The 26,336-nt window shown below is 51.1% G+C and overlaps 2 protein-coding genes across 7 annotated transcripts in view; one reads left to right on the forward strand and one right to left on the reverse strand.

Annotated features, from left to right (window-relative positions):
* Positions 1-8,068: 8,068 nt before the first annotated feature.
* On the forward strand, positions 8,069-18,706 carry LOC123817313 (transcription factor CP2-like protein 1). 3 transcript variants are annotated; one of them, XM_045836945.1, is made up of 15 exons: positions 8,069-8,312; positions 9,008-9,159; positions 9,293-9,366; positions 10,305-10,410; positions 10,518-10,624; positions 13,225-13,377; positions 13,617-13,727; positions 14,233-14,330; positions 14,555-14,609; positions 14,885-14,978; positions 15,336-15,426; positions 15,871-15,953; positions 16,433-16,578; positions 16,709-16,760; positions 18,639-18,706. In XM_045836945.1, exons 1-15 carry the CDS (start codon positions 8,230-8,232, stop codon positions 18,686-18,688), a joined length of 1,455 nt encoding a protein of 484 aa, XP_045692901.1. In that variant the 5' UTR covers positions 8,069-8,229; the 3' UTR covers positions 18,689-18,706. The 3 variants fall into 3 exon arrangements, with proteins under 3 accessions (XP_045692901.1, XP_045692902.1, XP_045692904.1); XM_045836946.1 differs by having other exon boundaries at positions 8,072-8,312; positions 17,190-18,706; XM_045836948.1 differs by lacking the exons at positions 8,069-8,312; positions 9,008-9,159 and adding an exon at positions 11,719-11,879.
* A 241-nt stretch (positions 18,707-18,947) lies between these two features.
* Positions 18,948-26,336, reverse strand: part of FBXL20 (F-box and leucine rich repeat protein 20) — a 90,315-nt gene continuing 82,926 nt past the window's right edge. For all 4 annotated transcript variants that reach the window (XM_045835854.1, XM_045835853.1, XM_045835856.1 and 1 more), the window contains one exon: positions 18,948-25,909. In XM_045835854.1, coding sequence (XP_045691810.1) covers positions 25,802-25,909 — 108 coding nt within the window. In that variant the 3' untranslated portion in view covers positions 18,948-25,801. The remainder of the gene's footprint in view (positions 25,910-26,336) is intronic.

Raw genomic sequence — 26,336 nt, forward strand, 5'->3', positions numbered from 1 at the left:
TCCTCAGAATCCAATCTCTGCATAGTCACTAATTAACTGTGACCTTGGGTGACTAACTAAACCCTTTAGAGTCTTGATTTCTTCATCAGCAAAATGGACATAGTGCTGCCTCACTGTTAGGAGAATGAAGGAGCAGATAGGCAGGGAAAATTAATTTTCTTTTTTCCCTCCTTTCTTCCAGAATATTTGTCCCTTCCCAGTGCTTTTCCTGAGGCAGAGAAAAGAAAGAGCTTCTTTCCTCTTACTTCCCTGGGTCATTTGGAGCCTGTTATTTCATGGGGGAGCCAACCCAGAAAAAGATTCTGCTGAAACCGGGGGAAGAATCCCTAAGGGAATCGGTGGTACCAGTGACCAAGGAAATCCGGGAAAGTTGGTGGGGCCTGGACCCATCTGATCTTGGCATCAGGAGCCTGAGGTGGGGCAAGTGAGGAGTAGGAGGTGGGGGGCTGGATGCCATGACCTCTGGATGTCCTTTCTGGAAGTGTTTTGGAGAAGTCTTTCGTGAACTGAGTCTGAGTCATTGTCTCAGCGCCAACAACTCCTGCTGCAGTGGCTCAGGAACAGGGCAGGCGCAGCCAGACTAGCTTCTCCTGGAGAAGGAGGGACACTGTCCCAGCTCAGGTTCAGAGGGCTGAAATGAGGAGCGGGCAAAGCAAGGGCCAAGGGGCCATGGGGGGCTGAGTGGCAGACACACTCTCGGAACTCCTTAGACTGGAAGTCAAGATAGAACTACTGGGGTGCATTTTACTAGGAGAGCCGCATGAGTGAGAGTGGGCGCTGGGCCCTCAGGAGCCCAGGGACAGAGGGATGGACCAGGTCACAGACTCTGCATGGGGCACAGTGCCCAGCACATTGAGCGAGCCTGATCCTCATCCCAGTCTGCCCTTTAAAAAAAACAATCCTAACCCAAGGATATGCTTATTGATTTGAAAGAGAGAGAAACATCAATGTGAGGGATGCATCATTCGGTTGCCTCCTGTATGCACTCCGACCTCGGATCAAACCCAATACCTGGGCGTGTGCCCTGACAGGGGATCGAACCCACAACCTTGTGATGTACAGGACAACACTCCAACGAACTGAGCCACCAGGGCAGGGTCCATCTGCCCTTTTCTTTCTCTCCTGTAAGGTTGGGCAGAGAGCTGTTTTCTGGAGGGACTTTGGTTTCCTTCTTTTTGGATGGGCAAATTTGGACCGCATTAGGCTGAAATGCAAAGCTGGGTTGCAGTGAAGCGATAACTGCACATCTCTCAGTGTTCTTTTGAGGATCAGATGAGTGAAATATGTAAAAAACTGCACAGAGTACTTGCACAATAAGTTGTTATTATTATTATTTTTAAAGAGTCCTTAACCTTGAGCTTACAGGTGAGCTTCAGGGAATTCGTGAACCCCTTGAAGCTGTGCAAAATTTTGGAGGATAAGCACTTTCTGGGGGGAAAGTTAGGGCATTCATCTGCTCCTCAGAGAATTTAAGGCCTCCTAAAGATTAAGAACCTCTGGTCTGAATGACCCCCAGGACCCCTCCACCAAGAGGTTGAGATTCTCCGCTGTGAGTGGTTGCTACTCCTTCCACAGGACTGACCTCTTTTCTCCCGGGAAAACCTTCAGCTCAGGCCCCTCCCACTGTGGCCTCTGCCCCCAGGGGTTGCCAAGGACAGCCCAAGCTGAAACTATGAGTGGCTGGCCTTTCCCTCTAGCTTTAGAATTGACACCCCAGGGTGGGGGAGTCTACATCTGGGTTCTCATCTCCCCACTGGGGACGGGCTGGCTGGGGCTGGGGATGCAGAGCACACCAGGAGCACCCGACCTTGCCCGGTCTCCCTCACCTCCCCCTGCCAGCCCACCCCAGGGCCGCAGGGGCAGATGCCACTCTAATGAGCTAAGGCTCATGGCAGGCATCAGTAATTATGACTTTATGGAAATACAGAAGGCTCTTACGCAAGTGCCTGACACACTTCCCGGCTGTGGCATCTGGGACAGCCAGGTCCCCAGGGGCTGGAGTAGGGCCCCTCCGCCCCCTGCTGCCACCAACCCCTGGAGCTCAGGACACTGGCACAGAGCCGCCCTCCCACTGCCTGTGGCACTGTCCATACCGCGCGCTGAGTGAGCTGTTCCCTCTTTCTGTGCCCCAGGCTCCCTGGCGGGGAGCAATGTGGGCTCCAGTGTACACGGTCTCGGCCCTGTCCCCTTCCAGGCCCGGGCTGTCCAGGAGTCTTGTTCTCGTGTGAGGGGGACGATGGGGTTGGGGATGTGTCCCCCTCCTCCATGAAGAAAAGTTTTCTTTCCAGGAAGATGTCCACTTCTACTCTGTCTTTTTTCCTTGAAGCTGGGGATACATGGCCGATGGCAGCCATGGTGGGTGGGTCAGGGCCCCTGGCTGCCCCTCCCCAGCCCTTGCACCAGTTTCCCACCACCCACCTCCCAAGCCTCTGATAGCATCTTGAAGCCACTGCTTTCTTTCTCTAGCCCATTCATTCCCCCTGCCCACCTGCAAAATGTCTGTTACCAAGGTAACAGGAATGTTATCCTTTGGGGTGAGCAAGGGGGTGGAGCCCAGTGGACTGGGGGTACTCTCAGGAGATAGAATTTTAGAGAGATGAGCACTGGGGGACCCCAAACTATTAAAGGAGGATCTTTTTGCTGGAGAGGGGCCTTGGACACCTACTGGGTGGCGGCTGTTGCTGAGAGCTGGTGGGAAAGAGGGAGGATGAAATCTGGAAGCAGCTGGATCCAGGGTTAGAGGTGACTCTGGCTTACCATGTGGGAGAAGCATGGGGATGGTGATGCCAAGGAGACTTCGAGGCAGGGAGGGTGGAACCTGCCTGTAACTCCTTGCATGGGGTCCAGCCCTTTAACTCCTGGGAGAGGTTTTCTGGCTGGGAAAATCTAGAGCTAACTGAAGCAGCATGGGGGAGCCTGGAACAGGTCTGGGCCTATACCGCCCCCTGCAGGCTACACGGAAAGCAACACTGGATGCCCTGCACCGGGGCGTGTCTGGTCCTGCTTTTAAGGGTCTACATTTGAGACATCTGAACCATGAGGTCCTACGAAGTGCCTGGAATGGCAATGGGCATTGGGACACCTGGTCCTTCCCTGCACGAGAGGCCTGACCCAGAGAGAGAAATAATTCAGAGGGTCTTTCTGAGCAGAGCTGAGGGTAGGCAGCCCTGGGGGCAGAGGTGGATGAGCTGGAAGCTGAGCTGACAGGCGCAGGGAAAGGCAGAAGGGCCAGCGTATTCTAGACAGAGGTAGCAGCCTGGGCAGAGGCGCAGGGACGTGAAACAGAACAGCCTGTTCTGGAAGCGGCAGGCAAACAAGAGGGAGGAGGAGCGGTGAGAGGGGAAGGCAGAAAACAGTGGACAAATGGCCTCGAACGTTGGGCCAGAAAGCTGAGTTGAGAGTGGCTTCTCAAACTCACCCGCCAGAGCCCAGCAGTGCCGTGGAGGAAGGAGGCGGCTGGGGAGGCGGAGAGCTGGCAAAGTGGTTCACTCAGAACTTGAGAGCATTTTAAAGACGAGGCTGGCTCTGTATTAAATGTTTGGGCAAGCTTTGCATTTGACTCCGAGAATATCCATGGGAGTTTTCTTACCGAAAAATTATTTTAAGCACTAACCATCGTGTGTCACTGGTGCTCTGGAAGACGGGCCTTGGCCGCCCAGGGGTTTTCACGGCCCGGCTAGGGAACAGCGCTGAGAACGAGGGGGACCATGGGCGCTCTTCACCGAGGAGCGGTTCAGTGGTTCCTGTGTGTTAGGCAACAAAATGGAAACGGAGAGCCGGAGTGGTGGGCTCTCAGGGTCCTCTAGTCAAAGGCTAGGGATGGGCAGGAAGGAGTGCTGTGTCTTGGCCTGCGTGGACGGTGGTAGGTGTGCAGGGCAGCGAGGTGACTCAGGTCCCAGCCCCCATCTTGCTAGCTAGTCGTCTTGGGTGAGGTGCGGCCCTCTGTCTCCTGCTCTAAACGGGAACCATCCTCCCTCCCTCGCAGGGCAGTTGTAATGGGCAATGGGGCTGGGCTTTCTCCGCCGCCCGGATCGCACAGCGCTACCACCTCCGCCCCCACCTCAGGGCAAGCTGCTTCCCTTGCCTGCAATGTTTTTCCCTCCTTCCTGAAGCTTCCACGTGCTGCTTATCCCAAGGGAATACCCAGGTCTAGCAGGACCCCGTCATGGCCGCACCTGATGAGACCATAAATCCTGCTTCCTGCCCTGTTCCCCACCACCAGCCTCCCCTCCCCCCACCGATCAACACTGCAGCAGCCCGGCCCCTGCCCTCCGTGTGACTCACCCTCAGGGCTCACAGCCTGGGATTGGGGCTGAGAGCGTTTTGTCCCCATTTTGCAGCTGGGAAGGTCGAAGCTCAGCAAGGCCCCGAGTCGCTGCCATCATGGGAATAATCAGGCTCCTGGGTCTAATACTTCTTTGGGAATTGTTGGATGAATGATCGCATGGATGAAAAATGCTTCCCCGATCAGCCCTTCTTTCTCTGCGGGGGGAAGTAGACTTCATTCTCCAGCTCTCCGGGTTGGAATGCTGTCTGGAGATTGATTTTAAAATTCGATACTAAGCCCATCAGGCAGAATGGGGCACAGGACAGTGAATAAGAACAGGGACTGTGACCCAGATAGTCTGGGCTCAAACCCTGGCTCCGTCTTCTCTTAGCTGCATGGTCTTGAGATGACTACTTACCTCCCTGAGCCTCAGTTCCCCCATCTGTGTAATAGGGGAGGGTAATAAAATAATAGCATCTTCCTCAGAAGGTAGGCTGTTTGAAAAGCACTGAAGAATTGTTTATTTGACAAACAGGCCCTGTCTATTTATATGTTATGGAAATAAACCTGTAAGTGTTGAATAACTAAACCTGTGATGCACGAGGCACTGGGGACACACAGAAGACAGACGCCTCCACTCACCGATGGCTCAGCTATCATCTCACTCGGTCTCCACGACTGCCCTGCGGGGGAGGGGCTCTCATGGTCCTCTTTCCGTAGTTGCAGCACGAGGCTCCCAAAGGTTAAGTTACTCCCCCAAAGCCACGAGGCTGCACTTGAACTCAGTCTATCTTGACAAACATACCCTACATCTCAACACTAGCAAAACTGTCGTAGTCTCTACCCTCAAGGGACTTCCATTCTTTGGGGGGAAAATAGACAAAGTATACAAAGAATAAACTGCACCTCAGAAGACTGCTATGGAGGCGTTTGGTGAAGGGCAGAGAACGGACATGGAGAACATAAACCCCAATGGGCTGTGCTGCCGGAAGGGTTAAGAAGCAGGCAGTAAGTTTGATGCTTGAAAAAAGGAGAGGGTATCTTTCCAAGGCCAGACTTACTGGTGGTTGAAAGGGATTCTCAGGAATAAAGGATTAGGGGTTTAGATCCAGGCCTATTCATTGTTGAACTCTAGGGGGCGTTGTTTAGTATGGTGCCCTTTGGAGCTGGGCACCCCAAGTCCTCAGAGACACTTTACTGGGAAGAGGGACCGCCTCTTGGGGGTGGAGGTATTTGTGTCCACAGACACACAGATCACACAGGAATTGCCATATGGCATTGTCAGCTTCCTCTGTGCGTGTGTGTGTGTGTGTGTGTGTGCAGACACGATGTCTAAAAAATCGTGCTCTTATTCCTTCCTCTTTAAAATAATTTCTCCTGGAACTCAGGGCCGAGGCCTTTTGACCACCAGTGTAGGGGTAGCAAAAGGTGTCTCCTGAGCCCTTTACAGGCAGGATTCCACCCACCCAGGTATACTGTGTGGAGCAAGAGGGAGAGAGAGGGAGAGAGAGAGAGAGGTACATAGTAGTCACTCAATAACGTTTTGTTGAATGAATGAATGAATGAATGACACCTTTCCTCTCAGCCCCTCTTTCTCTGAGGGAGGGGTAGACCTCACTCTTCAACTCTCCAGGTTCAAATGTAGCCTGGGGATAGAAAGCAAAACCAAACGAAATGTTTTGGTTAGAGGAGAAAAGGACACGGAATTGTTATTTCTCAGCATTTTTACAGATAAAAAGTTCGTTTCTTGGCTTAAGGAACCCAAGAGGGTATTATTAGGATGGAGTTATGCCATGGCCTAGAAAATGACAGAGCATTCTGAGTGGCAAAAAAATCTGTTTAAAAAATTGCACCCCAAAAATTTGCCCCGAAATTGTCTGTATGGGGGGAAGTTTCTGGGACAGTCCTGTCCGTACCCCCCAGGACTCGGGACACTGGGGTCCTTGCTGGTGTCCCCCACTACCTCAAACCCTGGAAGAATATTCAGTGCCACGGACTTCCCATTAATCCCCACCACCACCACCACGCTGGGCTGGGCGCTGGGCGGGGGAGAGGCCTCGCTCCCATGTAGAAAGGCAAAGGGAGGGCTTCCAGGCCACGCCTCTGCCTCCTGGGGGGCCCCCCAACCTGCCAGGGCCTGAGAGTTCTCTGAGGGTAGGCTGCCTGGACCAGGAGTTTCCGAGGACCTCTCTGGGCTTGAGGGTGGGTGGTTCAGACCCTGTGCTATGCTGGCCACGGGGCACAGTGCAAGAGTGGTGCAGGGGTGCGGGGCTGCAAGTAGTCGGGATCCACTGCCTCAAGCCCGGGCTCAGGAACAGGCCCAGAAACACCTGGATGGGGACAGAAGTGCAGAAGGGCAGAAGGAAGGAGTAGCAGCCAGTAGGCAGAGATGGAACCCAGGGCAGGGGAGGGAAAGATCAGCAGCTTGGGAGGTGGAGGGTGGGTGAGAGGGCAGGGGATTGGGTGCTGGAGTTGGAGTCCCCTCCCAGGACCTGCTCCTGGGGATGTCCTCAAAGGGGGCCCACACCAACCTCCACCTTTTCTACTTCCATCCACCTGCTTATCTCCTCTGCCCTCCGCACCCTGCTGTTCCCAGGCCAGGGCTAAGGAGGCCAGGGCCCTGCCCCTGCCCCTTCCCCTGGCCTTCCTGGGATCCTTCTCTGCCCAACCTTGGAGGGCTCCATGGAGGTCTCTTTGCCCTGAATCCGGCTTTGGGCGGTGGGTGAGCCCTCCAAGTCTTTGGGATCTTATCACGGGGATCTCGGGTGCTTGGGCTTCTTTGGCCCCCAATGGCGGGCATGTTCCCATTCCCTTCTTCTCCCCTCTTCCATTTTGCCTGGCTTTATAGAAGGAGAAAGCAGGTACAGGAACCAAGGGCCAGGTACCTGGAGATGGAGGTGCCCTGCCAGGTGTGGGGGCAGGGGACGCTTTGGTTTTCCCTCCCCCTGCAGGCAGGCTCCTCGGATCGCAAAGCCTGGATAGCCAGGATCACCTGAGCTCAGGCTGCGTGTTTAGAGCCCTGTGTCTCTGCAAGGCCCTTGTCTGTTTATACCAAACACAGAAGTCGGTGGGTGGGCACCGGGGGCTGGGGCTGTCTGTGTACAGTGAAAACAGGGGCGGATCACGAGGAAGGAAGCCCTCCCCCAGGGGAACTGTATTTGTTCGTAAACACAACCCAACCCATACCCTCCCCTGGAAAGAGGGAGGAGGGACAAAGAAACTCATCCCACTGGAGCTCCACTCCTTCTACTGCCCGGGGACCGGTCCCCCCCAGGCACACCCCTCTCCTCCCCACAGGCGGGCTTTCCCTCCCCAAGTTGTTTCCACAGCAAGCCGGACTATGTTCTGTAAACTCCAGTCCCCTGGCCAGGCGGCCCCAGCAAAGGGACAGGTGTCCTGCCATCACTGTACCTGTGTGTGGGAGTCAGAGGAGGGGAGGGTGCGAGGCCAGCGAGGGGCAAAGACCCTTCGCAGGTCCATGTGATGCTGTATGTCTGCTTGTCCTGTCCCCTGGGAGTGGTCAGATTCTTTCCATGGGTCACGAGGAGTGTCCAGGCCCATAGGTCTCAGGATTCCACGTGGCTCATGGGTCTGGGACCAATCTTGAAACCTCAGCATGCCCCTCATTGTCTCCCGGCCTCTTGGGGAATGGTGGGGGCATGGGCGTCCATCCTTGTGACTTCCTGTTGCTGTACCACCATCTCCCCTTCAAGTTAATGATTGGTAGGGAGCACTGAGGGACATCATTTCTTCATTAACCCCCAGCTTGGGCTGCCTAATAGTTCCATAGTTTCCTCAACCCCTGGGTGCTCAGCCAATCAGAGGCCCCAGGCCTCACCCCACCCTTTAGTGGGTTTGCTTCTGCATATAGAGGCTGAGGCCCCAGGTGGACAGCGCAGTGGTTCCAGCCCAACCCCCTGTGGAGCTGTCTGCCACACACCTGGCCCTGCTCCCTTTCCAAGATGCTGTTTTGGCACAACCAGCCGGAGCACCTGTGGCCCAGCCCTGGGGAACTGTACTCTGGGCCTCCAAGTAGCCTGCTCAGGTAAGGGCCAGACCTGCTTCCCTGGGTCCCCGGGAAAGGCCCTGTTCTGAGGTGTGGTGGACACGGTAGGGCCATCTGTTTCAGGTGGAGGGCGATGGGCTTCCTGCTCTTGGGTTCCTTGGAGGGTGGGCGGTGGTCAAATGTACCTGGAGTTTAGTGGGTCCTGGGCCACCTCAAAACCCTTTGACCACTACCTGCTCAGGATACTTTGGTTGGGCATTGACTTGATATCAGGCAAGCCCTAAGGTTGCAAACAAGTAATTGACTCCAACTGTTTGCAGATGTTTGGGAGTATCTGGGACTTGCATCTTTTTTTTTTAAGATTTTATTTATTTATTTTTAGACAGAGAGGAAGGGTGAGAGAAAGAGGGGAAGAAACATCAGTGTGTGGATGCGTTTCATGCACCCCCAACTGGGGACCTGGCCTACAACCCAGGCATGTGCCCTGGCTGGGAATTGAACCTGCGACCCTTTAGTTTACAGGCCAGTGCTCAATCCACTGAGCCACAACAGCCAGGGCTGGGACCTGCATCTTAAACGGGGGTCTCCCGGAGGCCACAGGAGCTGAAAGGGGGCCTGTCTGGCCCTGGCTGCTGCTAGAGTGCCTGGAGACAGGACCTGGCAGAGAGAGTCAGCCCCATAGGGGGTGGGGCGGATAGGGCAGAAAGCAGGCAGTGCTCTCCTCTCCCCGGCAGGGAGTCCCTGCCCTTGCCCTACCTGAAGCAGGAGGAGCTGCCCAACATCACCAGCTCAGAGCCTCCCAGCCCTGCATTCCAGTATGTGCTCTGTGCAGCCACCTCCCCAGCCGTGAAGCAGCAGGAAGAGGCCCTCACCTACCTGAACCAGGGTACGCTGGGCCTGGGAAGGAAAGGGGTTAGCAGAGCAGCCAGCTCTGGGGGCTGTGCCATGGTGGGCTGGGGAGGTGGGCACCATCTCTGCCCCTCAGAGTGGGGCTCATCCATCCCCTTAATCTCTCCCAGGCCAGTCCTACGAGGTACAGATGCTCTGCACCTCCAAGAACGGTGATGCCAGCCAGGGGCCCCGGCTGCTGAAGGTGGGTGCATCTCCTCCCAGATCTGGCAAAGGCTGGGTATGACTGTCCCTCTGGGCAGGAAGCCAGTGTCATCACTGTGATGTCATTGTCAAGTAGAACCCTCCCAAGTCCGCCTTTTAATTTGACCTTCATAGTGATGGGCAGGAATTGTTGAAACAACAGGCACAGAGAAGTTAAGTCAGGGGTGTCGAACTCATCCTCACCGGGGGCCACACCAGCCTTGCGGTGGCCTTCCAAGGGCCGAGTGTAATTTCAACTCCTTAACTATTAAGGAGTAGTCCCATGTACACAGTCCTAAAATGATCTCAGCCCTTCGAAGGCCACCATGAGGCCGGTGTGGCCCCCCGGTGAAGATGAGTTTGACACCCTTGGGCTAGGTGTTTCTCAAGGAAACAGAGTCAGTAAGTAGCAGAACTGGGATTTAGAAATAAGTTATTCACACATGATGCCTTGCCTCACAAAATTATTCACGTAGCTCCCATTTATTGCCAGAAACTGTTCTTCTCTGAGCTAGGGACTCAGCAGTAAAGAAACAGATGTAGTTCGTTTCCTCAGGGGGCTTGCATTCTACTGAGCGAGACAAATGTGTAATTGCACAAATTATATGTGATTAGAAGTTGATTTACAAATTGCAAATTGATAAATGCTGCAAAGAAAAGAGACGGGTCGAGTGACTAAGAGTGGGGAGGGATTAACCCCCCTATTTTACAGATGAGGAGACTGAGGCCCAGGGTCTCTAAGTTACTTACAGTTTGTGAGTGAGGGGCAGGTGGGCATCTGGACACAAACGCAGTGATTCTAAGACTTACGCCCATTGGGAGTGGGAAGCAAGTCCGGGGCAGGGAGGGTGGGATGGCTGGCCTACCCGGGTTCGGGAAGTGCTTCCCACACACCCAGGAACCCTCTGACCCATGCGCCACGCCCGCCTGCGCCCGCAGAGTGTGGCGCGGGTGGTGTTCCACGACCGGCGCCTGCAGTACACAGAGCAGCAGCAGCTGGATGGGTGGAGATGGAGCCGGCCCGGGGACCGCATCCTGGACATCGGTGAGTGGGGAGCGCCATGGACCCTTTGGGGCCACGCTCTGGCTTGGAAGCCCTTGTGGCTGGGGAGGTAGGAGCCTTGCTCCCCGCTTGCCACCTTGTGCCTGCAGATGTGCCGCTGTCTGTGGGGCTGATAGAACCTCAGGCGCCGCCCTCACAGCTCAACACCGTGGAGTTTCACTGGGACCCGGCCAAGAGGACCTCCCTCTTCCTGCAGGTGAGCCTGAAGCTGCCAGTCACGTGGAGGGGGCAGCAGCCGCAGTGGGAAAGGACGGGGAATTTCGGTGGGGGTGAGAGGACAAGAAGAAATCACTTCCAGAAAACACCTTGAGGAAAAAATATGGATGAAGGCTTATGGAATCTCATTATAAGGCAGGACCTGTCGAACATTAAAGCAACGGAAGAAACTACAAAACACAGGACGTAGCCTCATACAAAGTCATGGTCTGCAATACCTGGGCGAAATGGAGACACGAAATGTGAAAAACAGTTGCTAATGTATTATATCCTTGATACATAAAAAGTTTTCTTATATCAATAAGAAAACAATTGATGAAATCCCAGTAGAAAAATAGGTGAGGGGTGTAAGCAGACAGTTTATATAAGGATACCAAATGTAGACAGGTCAGCCTCATAAAATGATCATTAAGATTTCGAATACGTCATGGGGATGTAAAGTACGGCATAAGGAATGTAACCAATAATACTGTCGTAGCTATGTACGATGCCAGGTGGGGACTTGAATTACTGGGGGAGACCACCTCATAAATTATATAAGTGTCTACCGCTATGCTGTATGCCCAAAGGAATAAAAAAATAATATTGAATGTTGACTGTAATTGAAAAAGAATTTTTTAAAATATTTTATATATATAACTGTTCAAAGACTCAGAAAGCTGTGATTGGTAAGGCTGGGGAAACGGCTTTCTCCTTTCCTGAGAATGCAGACTGGTACGCCCACCCTGCAGGTGTGGCGGCCCTGACGTTTATTAAATTTAATATTCATACCTTTTTACCCAGTAGCTCCACTTAAAGAAATTTGTCCTGGGAAAGAAGTCTGGGAATAATCAAAATGCCCCTCAGGAGGGGGCTGACTTCTAAGTAAGTTTAGTACAGACTTACAGTGGAAACTGGGTAGCCATCAAAGTGATAACTCAGAAATAGTTCGTCACAAGAGAACTGCTTCCCTGTGTGTAAAGAATAGGCAGAATACAAACTCGTATTTCAAGTTTAATTTCTATTTTGTAAAAACCAAAAATGTGTGTGTGTGTGCGCACATGTGCACACAATTTCCCCTCATTTCTCGCCCAGAGAAAAGCCGGGAGGAGGCAATGCTTGAACGCCAGCAGTGTGTCCCCGAGGGGCGGAGTGATAGGAGAGGCCTGCATCCTTCTGTATTTTTCAGTGTTCCCCGCATTTGCTGTGTTGAGAAGATTTCCCTTCCTGATCAAACAATATTGTCCAAGTCACCTGTGAGTCCCTTTTTTGAGTGCCCACTGTGGTCTAAATGCCTGGACAAGGAGGCAGGCAGCTGTGGCTCAGTACCAGTTCCACCCCTTCCTAGAATGGACCTTGCCCAGGTCACATACTCTCTGGAAGCCTCCGTTTCCCCACTCTCAAAGTTCGACCCTATAACTGCTCTTCGCAGGATTGTGGGAGGGCTGTAGTGAGCAGCGGGTGTGAACAGAGGGAAGACCCTGGTTGCCCTTGGAATCTGGGTACTAAGAGGAGCCCAGAGGTTACAGGCCATGTGGGGAGCAGACCAGGAAGGCTTCCTGGAGTAGACTGCTAGATTTGGGGTGGAGTAAAGAAAAAAAAGCAGACACTCAGTTAAATTTGAATTTCTTTTTATTATTTTTTAAAGATTTTATTTATTTATTTTTAGAGAGGGAAGGGAAGGAGAGAGAGAGAGAGAGAGAGAGAGACGGAGAGAAACATCAATGTGCGGTTGCTGGGGGTCATGACCTGCAACCCAGGCATGTACCCTGACTGGGAATCGAACCTGCAACACTTTGGTTTGCAGCCCGCGCTCAATCCACTGAGCTACGCCAGCCAGGGCTAAATTTGAATTTTAGATAAAGATTTTTTTTTCAGTATATCTGATGTAATACATGGCACATACTTATACTAAAAAGTTATTTGTTGCCCTGGCTGGTATAGCTCAGTGGATTGAGCCTGGGCTGCGAACCAAAGGGTCGCCAGCTGATTCCAAGTCAGGGCACAGGCCGGGGTTGCGGGCCAGGTCTCCAGTATGGGGTGTGTGAAAGGCATTGAAACACATTGATGTTTCTCTCCCTCTCTTTCTCCTTTCCTTCCCCTCTGTCCAAAAATAAATACAATCTTTTTAAAAATTAATAAAAAATTATTTGTTGTTTATCTGAAGTGCAAATTTAACTGGGCATCCCTTATTTTAACTGGCAATCCCACCCTGTGATGGGTTGTCTTGGCTCAGACGTGAGCAGTGAGAGCTCTCCAGGGGGAGGGTCCCAGGGAGAGCGCTGCGGGAGTGCGGGGCGCAGGCTGCCTAGATGGGTCAGCGGGTTCATTATGGGCGAGAGCAGCCGTGCGGCGAGGCTTGACTTGACTCTGCTAGTGCTCCTGTGCCAGGGGCAGGAACTGTGCTTCTCATCCCGTAGCCTTGGGGAGCCGCTGAAGGATTCTGAACACGAGAAAGAACCTAGTCAAGTCGCCCTTTAAGCACAGACGTTGCTTGGGAATGGCAAGTGGCTGGCAGGTGACAGGCAGGCAAGAGGTTTTAGGTGGAATCCCTAGAAAGTAGGTGGGACCTGGAGTTGCACTGCTTCTTCCCCACCTCAGGTTCACTGCATCAGCACTGAGTTCACGCCTCGGAAGAAAGGTGGAGAGAAAGGTGTCCCCTTCCGCCTCCAGATTGACACTTTCAAGCCCAGTGACAAGGAGCTTCCACCTGAACACCTGCATTCAGCTGGCTGCCTCATCAAGGTGTTCAAGGTAAAGGCAGCGCTGGGTCCTCTCCCCGCTCCTTCTCAGGGCTTGTCACCCCGCCTTGCTGGCGGCATGGATTCTGGCTCAGTTGGCCGTGGGCCCTCAGCCTCCAGCCCCATCTCTGGAACCCTTCCCTTCTCTGCACACAGAGGCATGGGGCTTGATCTCTTTCTGAGAGTCCCTTCTGTAATGAGAAGTGTACAGGTCAGAGGGGCCTCCGAGGTCTCCATGCCTCCCTCTTGTAGCCCAAAGGAGCTGACCGCAAACTGAAAACTGACCGGGAGAAGATCGAGAAGCAGCCCCTGCACGAGAGGCACAAGTATCAGGCTGCCTGTGAGAGCACAGTCTTCGTGGAGGTGTGTTGGGGAGGCAGGGATGGGAAGAGAGGTTTGGCGGAAAGATCCTCATTGTACACCTGGGGAAACTGAGGCCTCACGGGCTGGCTGCGGCTACTCCAGGATGGTCACCCCCCTCTCTGTGATTCTACCCGCTCCCTGCAAAGACATTGTGCACCGTCTCTTCAAGACTTCCAGGAGCTGACACCTTCCAGGCTGCCTCTCCTGTGCCCTGCCATCACTGCCACCACATTTCTGCTCCCTCTGCCTGGAGCACCTCCCTTGCTGCTGCTGCTTCTGGCTAGCTCTCCTAGGAAGTCTGCCCCAACCCTCCCAGCCAGACCTACAGGCTAGTGTTCTCTCTTCCTGCGTGTGGAAACTTAATCTGCTTGTCACGGACTCCTAGGGCAGGGACCAAGTCTGGCCCAAGGGAGACACCTTGTCAGCTGTTGACAGACAGGGGAGGTGAGGGACAGCCACCACTGCCCTCAGGCTGTCTGGGCCAAACGCTGCTGTTTGCCCACAGTGTTCACCGTGGCCAGAGCCCAGTGCAGGACCCTACCAGGCTCTCAGCCCTCTGGCTCTGACCTCCCCCCACTCCTGCAAGCTCCTGTCCCCAGAGAGGTGAGTGGGGATGAACACTGCCTACCAGGCCTTTGGGGTGAGAGTGAAGAGAAGACATCGGGGAGGGGAGGGGAGGGCCGAGAGGTGGTGTGCTGAGGCTGGGGGAGAGGCTCAGCCCTGTGCTCTCGGGAACAAGTGGGATGACACCTGGCCAGCTCTGCCTCCCAGGGCAGGCAGAGGGCTGCACTGCTCCGAAGAGCCCCTGACTTTCTACTCCCCCACAGGTTCTGCTGCTCACCCCCATTCATCGTGGACACGTTCGGGGGCAGCCCAGCTGAGGTGAGCTTTTCCTTTCCAATTATCCACTCTCTGTCCTAAAGCCTTCTCAGCAGCTTCATCTCACGCTCCGGAGTAGGGTGGCCCTGCCCCCTGGTGGACAGATGTGGTATGGCCAACAGGTCACAAAACTTCCCTGATGGGAGGGGGCACTTCCCACCGGCAGGATGAGCCTTTCCTCAGACTCGGGGCCCCTGAGGGCGGGGCTCTGTCCCTTATCCCTTTTTCTCAGTCTGTGGGTCCATGGGGTTACCAAGGCTGCCTTCTTTATATCTCAGGACCTGAACCCTGGAGCTTCCGTCCTAGAGACGCAGCAGTGGTTACACTGGCACAGGTTCTCCAGCTACTGCCGGACTCTAGCCAATTTCACTGGTGAGGCTGTAGGGGACTGAGGTTGGGACACTCAGCAGGAAGCCGGCCTCTGTCCTGGCTTCTCTGTGCCCTTCAATTAACTTCTATTGAGGGCTAAGTGTTGCCAGGTACCATGCATGCCAGGTTCTCTTCTATCCTTCTATATAATTTACACACTACCCATTGAGGACAGAGCTCAGAAAGGTCAAGTGACTTGCCCAAGGATGCACAACCAGCAAGCAGCAGAGCGGGGGGTTTGAATCTAAGTCTGACTCTCCGGGGATACGAGGGCTATCTGCAGACTAACATCGGATGGTGTCTCTTGCCAACCGTGTTCCCAGGCCTCTTCCCCCAACCTGGCCCTGTCTGCCTCTGCAGGCACTGATCTGATGAAGCTTTCCCGGCAGGACCTGATCCAGATCTGCGGGGCTGCCGACGGGATCCGCCTTTTCAATACTCTCAGAGCCAGGTGCTGGGCACTGCCAACCAGGGTCCCTTCCCACTCTGGTGGCACCTGCCACTTCAGCTAGGAGTCATGTTTTGTAGAATGTTCAAGTCAAGGGGCAATCTTAAAGGATCCTTATTCCACAGAGGAAGAAACTCTGGCCCAGAGAGGACACTGGCCTGCCTGAAGGCACAGAACAGGCTGGCAGGGCTGGGCTGACACGTTAGGCCCCTGGACTTCTGTGGCCGTCCCATGTGCTTCACTCAATTTCTGGGGACAATTAGATTTTGCTCACCTTCTATCCCCCAGGATCCAGCATTCATTAAATGCTGGAGAAATGCTTCATGTTTTTTTTTCCTCCCTGGAGACCTGGGAGGAGGCAGGGTCTCTCCCAGGGATGGGGGCTCAAAGGGGGAGCTGTTAGTTGGGATATGAAGGGCTGATACTCAGACTGTTTTCCTGGCCCAGGCCCATCCGTCACCGGCTGACTTTGTATGTGGCTCAGGAGGCCTCTAGGCAAGACAATGAGGTTTCTAAGAACCCCGACTCAGGTGAGGTTCTGGACTCTCTCTCCAGAAGAAATTCAGGTGTGGCTGCATTAAATCTCTGCTGGTTTGGGGAGAGGGTGAAGGCCCACCACTCCTGGGACCCAGGGGGCCCTCCTTAGGATTCCCTGCCTGCCATGACCAGATCAGCCCTCTTTCCAGGACGTCTTGCTGGGTTTATTCCTCCGTGTTTCCTCCCTAACCCTGTTTGATTTTGCTTATTCGTATGTGGGATCACAACATTCTAATCCTTTTAGCGTACTTGGGCTTCAGTCATACGTAGATGTCCCGTCTCCTCTTTCAACCGGGGGCGCCCCTCAGTCTGAGGCCTCCCCAAAGACGAGGAATAGGTGAAGACTAAGTGGGTCCAAAGCCTTTTTCCTTCCTCCCTCTTCCTCCTCACCCCCACCCCCTCCTGGTACCCGGGGCCACCCCTGAAGCCCCTCCCCCACTAACCCCCTGCACTTGTGCTACTCACACCCCAGGCTTTTATCAAGAGATTTCTCTGGATGAACTCAGCACCATAGAGCTGATGGGGAAACTGGCAGAGCTCCTGGCACTCCCGGCCAACCAGATCCATCGCCTCTTCCACCAGGGCCCTGGGGGGATTCTCATTCTCCTCAGCGACCAGGTAAAGGGGTGGCGCTGCCCTACACACAGACCCACGAGGGCCTGGCTCACCTGTTTCCCTCTCTCTACCCTGGCCTATCCTGTTTGGCTGTAAGGACCGAATTGTCCCAGTGACCCCTTCTCCCTTGCAGGTGGTTCAGAATCTTAAGGATGAATCATACTTTGTGGCTGTGGTGAAGAAAGGTAGGGGTTTTAGAGGGAGATGCTAGCTTTTTGTCACAGGGGGAGATTCATGTAGCTAAAAGCTATTTATTGCTCAGGAAAACCATGACTGGAAAAACAGGCATTCTCATGACGGGGGAAAAAAGTGCCCCAGTTTCTGTTAGGGAGTTTGTTATTACAAAGGAAGACGCTGTTTCTCTTCTGCCCCACCCAACCTGCAACAATCACACGAGGCAGGAGGGCAGGTGCTTGCTGACCGGTCAGCTGGTAGTTCTGGTTATTTGGATGCCCACTCCCCCCCCACCCCCATCCCCCATGATGCTCCAGTCCACAGGCGGCTCCCTAGAAAACATGGCTTTGAAAGAACAGTTGGGTGTGGAAGCCTGCTGCAGCAGCAGCGGTGGTTGAGGGTCGGCCCCAACCCAGCGGTGCCCTTTTTACTGCTTTCAGTGCAGAATCCAGATGGCTACTACCTGGTTCTGACCTAGGTCCGGGGCGCCCTGCAGCAGCAGACTGACGCCAGCCTGGTTCTCCCGGGCTGCATTCACCAGGCTCCAGTCCAGGTGAAGAGCCAAACCACCCTGTGTCCTCCCCCTGGGGAGGAGCCAGCAGCCCCCAGGCTCACATTTCTTCTGCTTAGCACCCACAGTTGCTGGACTCTGGGACCCAGCTTCTCAAGAGGAGCTGAGCTGGCCAGGCCTGGGGCAAAACACCCAGGAAATGGTTTTGATGATGAGCTTTTGCCCCTTATTTTGTGTTTAAAATTCTACTTATCCCTTTCATTTTTGCAAACACACACACACACACACACACACACACACACACACACACACACACATTAAATGCTTGTTCAACTTTCTTGGTGGAACAGTTCTCTTGGAGAAATGTCCTCGGCCTAAACGGTGGACTAGGGCGAGCGACGGACTCTGGGACAAACGAACAAATCAATGTGGCTGGATTTTTTTTTTTTTCAACTAGTTCCGTCAAAAACTATTCAGCCTCCAAAAGGCCATTCAACTATCACTGTGCTCATCTGACTGTGGTTCTAGATATCTGGGAAATACCATAGCTATTCTTGAACATTGAGGCCATAGGGTTTCATTTTTAAAATGTAATTGAATTTATTAATCTTCTAATTTTTAGGTCTTAAGAAGTCTTTCCCTATGTTAAAGTCATAAACATTTTTCCAAGTTTTATTTTAATTTTGCATTTTACTTTTGGGTCTGTAATCCACCTGAAACTGATTTTTTGGTGGATATTTCTCCAAGTAGAAATTTTTACATTAAGTGCTTTTTAAAGTGATACTAGGCCATATCTTACTCTTACTTTTCATCCCTTCTCTCAAAATGTTTACCATTTCAAACATACCGAATTGGGAAAAACCACATGCACCGAGTAGAAAACAGGCCAAGGCACCTTCTTAAAGATTACCTGCTTAATTTCTTATTATTAATAATTACCATTTACTGACCATCTTTGGTGAGCTTTAAACCAGACAGCCTCTGGCTAGGGAGGCTGGGAAGGAGGCTGGCTCTAAACATTGGCTGAACTAAGAGTGGACGGGGAAGGGAAGTCTACTTACCCCTGGAGACCACTAAGTGCCTCCCTCAACATTCAGGGATGATTCAATATGGAAAACTGAGCGGGCACCTGCTCGTACCCCTGGAAGGGACCCCGTTGGCCTCATGTAGATGACCAGTTCACACCGGGCCTTTGCCTTGTGCAGGATCAATCGATTTCAAGCGGGGCCTGTAAGCCCACAGGGCTGCCCAGGGGTGTCTCACGGCAGGACAGACGCCCTGAGGTTTAAGTTCAGATGGCAGGGCTGGCTCCACTGCGCACCTCCACCAAAAGGACAGAGACCCCATATCATTAACCTCTGTGTATCTCTCAACCTAGGAGCCTCTAACACAGACCAGACACTGAAATTACTTGCTGAAATGAAGTGAATAAAAGCAGGTAACATGTGTTTACAGCGTGCCATTATTAACTCTTTCAATCGTCACAATTCTAAGTACCGTTACCGCTACTTTAACAGTGAGATGGGACGCCTGGCTTTCGGGTGGAAGCCGGGCGATGGGACTTGGGAGTTCGTGCGTCCAGCCATCTCACTGCCCCGTCTGCACTCCTTCCTAGCCTAGGTAAGGGCATCCCTCAGCACAGGTGAGGGACTCGGGTTGAACTCTTAGTATCAAAGTAAGACAAGAATTTTCAGAAACGGATTTATATGTCTCTTGTTTTTCTTAAACACATTGAAGGTATTAAAAAAGGCTATTAATGAGCTATTAAATAAAGATGATTAGTTACATAATATTTAAAAATATAAGGATGCCAAAAGAAGCCCCTTCATTCAGCCTCAGGAGCCTCTGCAGTTCTAGGGTTCAAGAAAGTTAAGAATCACAGCTCCAAGTCAAGCTATTTCCGCAGCAAAATGAAAAGTCTTCACAGCTTATTTCCTTTAATTACATCATAAAACAAAATTAGAACATACAGGAAACAATAATAGTTACATAACAATTTATATATTTATATATAAAAACATTTCTTTTTAGTCCAAAGATTTTAAAGCAGAAGGAATCCTCTACTGCCACCTTGGATTTTATTTTGAGTAACGCTCCCTCCCCTGCAACCTCAAGTGCCAAAAGTATGGGGTGGAAACAGTCACTTGGAAAGCTAATGGAACCTGGTGTGAAGTCACCACGTAGGGGACCGTGTTGGTCCCAGGGACCGGCTGGCTAAGTGCTGGGCAGGCCTGGTGGAGACGGAAAGCAGCAGCGCCCACACTTGGAGGCACTCCAGGGTAGGCCTCGGCCAGACAGCGGTGTTTGGGATCAGACACTCCCAGTCAACTTCTCTGCATTTTCCCCCTCAAGGGCTGGGATCAGAGAGGGGCAGGGGCGGGGGCTGGGGGGGAGCGGCGGGTGGTGGAAGAGCCTGGTTTGAAGACACAAATGTCTCCCACAGCACCATTTACCCATCTTATCTCTGTCCCCAAGCAGAGTCTGCCGGGCAGGGACTGTCCTCAAAGTGCTCTGAGCACCGCACAGGCCTCCTTCTCAGGTCTGTGCTCTCAGGACCACTGCAAGGGGGGCAAAGGGGGGAGAGCAGCTGGGAAATGCCCAAGGCAGGTTACTTGGAAGTGATTCCTGGGAGGAAGATGGAGGCGACCAGAGTGGGAGGCATCTGAAGGCTGAGTCATGAAACAGGAATGGAGAAAGGCAAAACTAAAAAGTAACCCTCAGTGCTGGGCAGCCAGAGCCGCAGGGGCCGGCTCCAAGAGCTGCGACGAGTTGAGAAAAAACACAAGTAGCTTCTGATGAGCCCCATCCCACAGAAGTCATAGAGGTCAGTGTGTAATTCAGGGCCAGGAGGGAAGGGGAGTGAGAGAAGAAATCTCAGGCTCGCCTCTCCCTGCACTTACTAGAAATTAACAGTCACCAGAGAAGAACAGATAAATTATTCTTAAGGGAAGGAGAAAACTCGTAAACCCAGAAGAGCAGCAGCAAAGGTTTCACTTATTACAGATCTATTATATAGCACTAGGAAAGAAAATCATTCAAGTCTTTAGGGAGGAAAGGTAAAGTAATCAAACCATGCCATTTAGAAACTCCTTTTCAAGTAGGATTTTCTAAGACTTTAGGTTCTCATTCACTAGTGCCTTAAAAACAAAACAGTGACTTCAGGTGCTGAGAAGGGTTAGACCAAGGTCAGAAACATACATGTGTGTGAACAGCAGTGCAGTACAGATCTGAATTAATAAGAGACAGTAGTAAGAGACAATGACAAGCGAAACTTAGTGGGGCAAAGTCCTTCTTCCACTTTAATTAACAAAAAAAGACATCACTTCAAGGGTTTCCTTGGGTTCTTGGGGTATGGCATAAGAGGAAAGGCATGTCTGGACGCCTCTCTCCCACCTCTTTTTGGGGTGGGGACTCACATTGCCCACCTGCGCTCGCCCCGGTGAACGCCGTGCCCAGCAGCGGCTGGGAAGCCCCGGGGGTTCTCTTTCTGTGGTGCAGGCCCCCCCGAGTGGGTGACTCTGGTTAGGCGTGTGGAAAGCAGCTCTCACTGCCAGTAGAAACGGTACGGACCCATTCATTCGCATGTGAAGCGGCTGTTTCTGTATGTTCAGAGCAGATGCTCATATCTGAAGCAAAGCACTCCAGTTCCGGAACTGATTCTCTCCTTTACTTTAAAAATCTCACCTACCATTTTCCCACCCCGATTTTTCAAAATGAGACACTAAAAAAAACGGGGTCAGTCGATACCATTCCGGCTGCTCACGGTTCTTTTCCCAAAGGGGCGGTGAACCAGGCTGGTGGAGGAAGCACTGAGGGCCAACACCCGGGAATCCAGTTCTACCGGGGCCAACTCAGAACACGCGCGAAGTGGAGGCGCAAGGAGTGCATTATGGAAGTCCTCTTAACATCCCACATGTGAGCTTGTCCGGTACATTTTTTTCTGCTGAAAATTGAGTGTAACTCTCTCGGGCTCCAAAGATTCACTGACTCAGCTGAGAGGTTTTTATTAACTTTCTTAAGGATCAGATGCTTCAGAAAAGTGCAACTGATGCTCCTAAGCATAAAAATGGACAAAATAGGCAGACTTGCCCTGAGTGGGGAGCTGCAAAAGCCCCTCGGGCAGAAAACTCACTTGCCTCGATGGTAGTTTCTGGCAGACACAAGGTCCCAAGCGACAAGGCAAGCTTAGAGGGACACTGTTTGCTAGAGAACCAAGATGGTAAGTTAGGGCATCTGGAGATAGCAAATACAGCCAAATGTTATTAATCATACACTGCTGACATGGTCTTTTTCTATCCTCCAATGTTACAATTAAAATTTATGATAGAAATAAAGGTGAGGCAAGGCGGAGACTCCATATTTCCCCTCACTCTCCTACTGCTTTAGGGTTCTTTGCTCCTAGATCACTGTAAGAGGAAGGGCTCTGCTTCAAGTCCAGCCAAACATCCTAAACCTCTTCTCAAACAAAACTTGGCTAAGTCACGTGGCCTGGGTTTGAGGTGGGTCAAGTTCCTAGAACTGGTGGGCAGACAGACAAGGCAATCTTTTCATAAAATGTTCCAGAAGCTCAAAGCATACCACTGAGAGTCTGTCGGCAGGATCCACAACAGGGACAGAAACCTACCCTTACACGTCATGCACGCAAGGAGCGGAAGGCAGACCAGATCGACCTCCTCTCTCCCAGGTGGCGGTCACAAGCAGTCCGTGACTTTCAGCACAGCACATATTAAATGGCCAAGGGTCTGCAACTATGACGGGCAAGTGTTCTGTCTCTCCAGAACAATCCAGTCCCCTAAGGGGATGCTGCCAATACAGATGGCAGGGAACCGCTCCTTTCTTCCCAGTGACACCATTGTATTTCCCAACAGCTTCAAACCGAGACAGGCGCCATCGCAACCTTCATCTAGCCGCCCACGGCGTTCGTGAGCTATCACACCAGTAACAACACATTTCATGAGGCAATTAGAATATAAGAACTTGATTGCGATAGCATTATAGCTATATTGACTGTTCAGTTTGGAAAGCCCAAAATAAAGCATCATAAAAATATTCACCAGGTATCCCTCTAAGATGTGTGATACAAGGAAGACGTAAAACTTCTAATTTATGTCTGCTAAATAAACTCATTTCATGAACGTGGACATTTACAAAACACATTTAAGAAATACTTTTACATCCACTAGAGAGCAGAGCAGGAGAAAACCCTTTTTACATGAAGTACAACGTACTTTCATATTCCAAATATTGGAGAAAAAAATGAAGCCACATCCCCTTTAACCGCTCACTTCCAGGTTTGATTTCAAATTCAGTAAGCAAACATCAAAGCGCACCCAGTGCTACATACTCGGCCCGGGCCGCACCAGTCACTGCAGGCAAGGCTGCCCAGGAGTCTGCCTGGGGCAGGACGAGGACCCACGGAGGAAGCCAGACTGGCGAACTCAGGGACAAGCAGCATTACTGGGGGTGAGAGGGAGGCTTTAAACAGACAGTGAGGATGGGTGTAAGAAGGACATGGCAAAAGTCAATTAAGAAAAATAGCTGGAATCACTTTGATAGGGCCAATGAAGAGGATGTAGAAGATACTGATGTAGCAAATGATGCTGGAAAATGTAAGGGGAGAAAGGCTGCTCGGAAAAACGATGATCTGGATGTTTAGTAACTCTCTGCAGAGGACACTGCAATAATCCTCCTGGCTATCGGCAGGTTTATGGCAATGACTTTGAAGGTACCTTCTTACTTCTTCCAACTCTCTTCTCTGCTCACGCTGCAGTTTTTCATTATGGAAGGCATAGTGTGGAGGGGCTCTGGAGTCAGACAAATGGAACAGTAAGCTTTTCCTAAGGAGACTTACACCTGGGAAGCCTTACTAAATTTTCAGAAGTGTCCCCGATGTTGAAACAGGAAGACATCAGGACCCTTTCCACCTGACCAAAACTTACCATGTTCTGGGTTCTCAAAGTCCTGGTACATTGCATCAGCTGGCTGGCATAGGTTGCAGATTGGCATAAAAAAACATATTTCCTTCCAAGCCTGATGGGCCTGAAGTTTTCTTGAGAAAGGAACAAATCTCCTGCCTGACCACATACTGCTGCGTGCCCCAGGCTTTTATTCTGTCACTTGGCTGTTCTCTGCCCAGACAGGGAGGGGTGGCCTGGGCAAGTCCACATGGCCCTGTACATGGGTACACTCTCTGAGGACAGAAACAGCATTTCCAGGACATTCAGCCCTGGTGAGTAGGGTCTTTTAAACTTATGTGTACTTTTTCAAGTAAAGAAGTACCTTTACAGTCTCAACTATTTGGTAATTCAAATCCACACTCACTGATCAATCAGGGTTTTATAGTCAATTTGTTCAGACACTATAAAAAAATTATGTTGGAGCAGATGGCTCCTAAATATTACTTTTTAGTTTTGTTTGAATGAGTAACCCGGGGATCCAAATGTCATGAACTACATCTGGAAGTGTGTGTACAAGTATATACATTGATATGTGTGGGGTATAGCCAGGAGAGTGAGTCTCACTTTAAAAAGCATGTTTCTTACACTGTAATTTGAAAACAGGATAAGGGGAAATGGGAATGAAAACTGTAAGTAATTTGAGTTTTTAAAAGAGAATAATTAAATAGAATTTAAAATAAATATAACATTAAATACTGATGGGTCAATACACATTTCTAAGACCCTTTCATGTGACTGCCTGGGAGGAAATAAATCACATGTAACTCACACACGTTTGTTGCACTCGAAGCACTGAAACAAGTCTTTTAACCGTCTGGGTCATGCAGATGATCTACTATCACGGGGGGCTGCACACCAATGTTTTAAAAGGCAAAAAAAGGTCAACCTATTAAAAAATCATACAAGCTTTCTAACCTTGGGGTTTAGAAATCTACCTGTACTACTTTAGAAACTCATTTAACTCATCCAGCACGATTTTTGGGGTGGGGGAGGGGAAGCTTCTTTGACTGAGACACGAGCACTGAATATTCTACCTTGCCCTCAGGTCTGATAACCAGGCTGGGCAGAGGCACTGAACCCCTTACTTCCTCTTTTTGCTGCCCCAATTTCTCCATCTGCCTACACTTGTATTTCATTCATGGGAAGTCTGGAGCACAAGAGAGATATGGATGACAAGTTCTGAAAAGGTTCTGGTCCTTTGAGGCTTCGATATTAGATATGATACCGCCAACACTGACCTGCAGTTGACCAGCTGTTACAGGGTCATTCTTGCATTCCTGATGGGCTGAAACGGGGGTGTGGGGGAGACTGACGAGCTAGACGGTACAGCTGCTCTACCAGCATTCCTGGTAAAAGAAAACTACCTCACAGACCCAAATCAGAGATGTCACTGATCATGCCAAGATTTCAGGGAACACGTGACATGTCTGAGCTTGGGTGGCGGTGGCTTTTGGGCTCAGTTTTGGGATTTGCCATTCCACTCTTTGCTAGTAATGCGTTTTGCTTTCCTCATTAAGCCAGTGGGACTTGACGGAGGAAAAGGTGTGCAGGGGAATACTGGGCATACTATGCATATCACAGAGCACACGATGTAACAGAAACCAAAGGGCAAAGTTTACTTTCATCAAAATAGTTTTAGCTCAAATTCTTTTCATAACTTTTCTTGCTTCTGTAACAGTTTCCCTTCAGACTGGCAAAGATTCAGGCAGGGTCCCCTAATGGTAAAATTTAGAATTAAAAAAATATTTATTGATAATGGCTCTTTTAAAAATGTTTGGTAACCCCAACTAATCATCCAAAATGCAAACTGTAAACACAACAGCAAAAGAGTAACAACTGTGAGCAGGCAGACTAGGAACAGATGACAGACTGAGCGAGGGTGCAGGAGGGAGCAACGGAGGACACAGGTGCACAAGAGTGCTACAGAGAGCGACAATTTGAGTGAATAAGTAATCACATTTGGACCACAGTGATTTCAATGCAGTCATTTAGGAAACCTCTGGGCCAAACACTAAAACAGAAGGTGGAAGGGAGGAGCCTTCTTTGTGAGCATGCTCAGCATGTTGGCATGGGAACGAGGAAGCACGGAAGCTGTGTAGTCATCTCACAATGGATGGCTACCATTTATAGGATGCAAAGAAATTTCCTTTCTGGTCCCTGGACATAACATATATTGTTTTTCTATGCTTTCCTTGACCCTGGAGGACTGCAGTTGCTTTTCCAAATTTGCCAAAGAAACCCCTTAACAAAATAAAGAAACTGCAGTAGCAGTAACACTGGGTTGCTGGAATGCCCCCTTCCCCTACCTCGCCTGTAATTTTCTTCTGGGTACATCCAACAGGAATGGTAAAGTGTTACCAATCCACTTGTTAAAGCCAGCACGATCTTCAGTCCCCCGGTCACAGAGCTAGAATGGGTGGGGTGAGCGTGGGTATGTGTGTGTACGTGTGGCTCTGGGGATCTGGATGCTGCCTCACTTTGTAACCCTTGCCCAGAACACTGGGGTCGCTTCCACTGGAGACTCCACGGTAACTCTAGAAGTGTCATTAAATACTCAGTTCGCCAAAGTTGACCACCTCCACTGTCATAGGATGATGCAGCATCTGCAGAAGCGCTGTCTGCTGCCCCCTACTGATGGGGGTGGAGTGACAGGTGCGAAGTAGGCGTGGACTTTAATATTGGGTAAATGGGTCTGAAACAAGACAGAAACATTACTAAGAGAGAGGGCTTAAACAGAAAGAGCAATGTTGCTTTTCAGAAAAAACACTGAGGGGCTGAGTGGCCATGAAAGCAGGCCAGAAGCTGAACACTAGCAGCCAGACGTCGAGAGGCCTGAGTTCTATTCTGTATCCCACATTGTTCTAAATGACTAACTCACCTTGCATAACTTTGGCACCTGCTTCCATAACATTACAATGGGGGAAAAACTTCCTATCAGTTTCTTAACCTGTGCCAAAGGAGATTCCTCGTTTGGTTCCCATAGTTGAAATAAACTATATAAGCTTAAAGTACGATTTTATTCCAAGTCACTATAGACAATATTTCCTCTGATATTTAAAAAACCAAAGTTCCCTCTTTTAACAATATGCTTCTAGTTTTTACTACACGAATAGTTTCTG

Source organism: Phyllostomus hastatus, unplaced genomic scaffold (genome assembly GCF_019186645.2).
Source record: "Phyllostomus hastatus isolate PE091 unplaced genomic scaffold, TTU_PhHast_1.1 phas_contig_210, whole genome shotgun sequence".
Classification (NCBI taxonomy): Eukaryota; Metazoa; Chordata; class Mammalia; order Chiroptera; family Phyllostomidae; genus Phyllostomus; species Phyllostomus hastatus.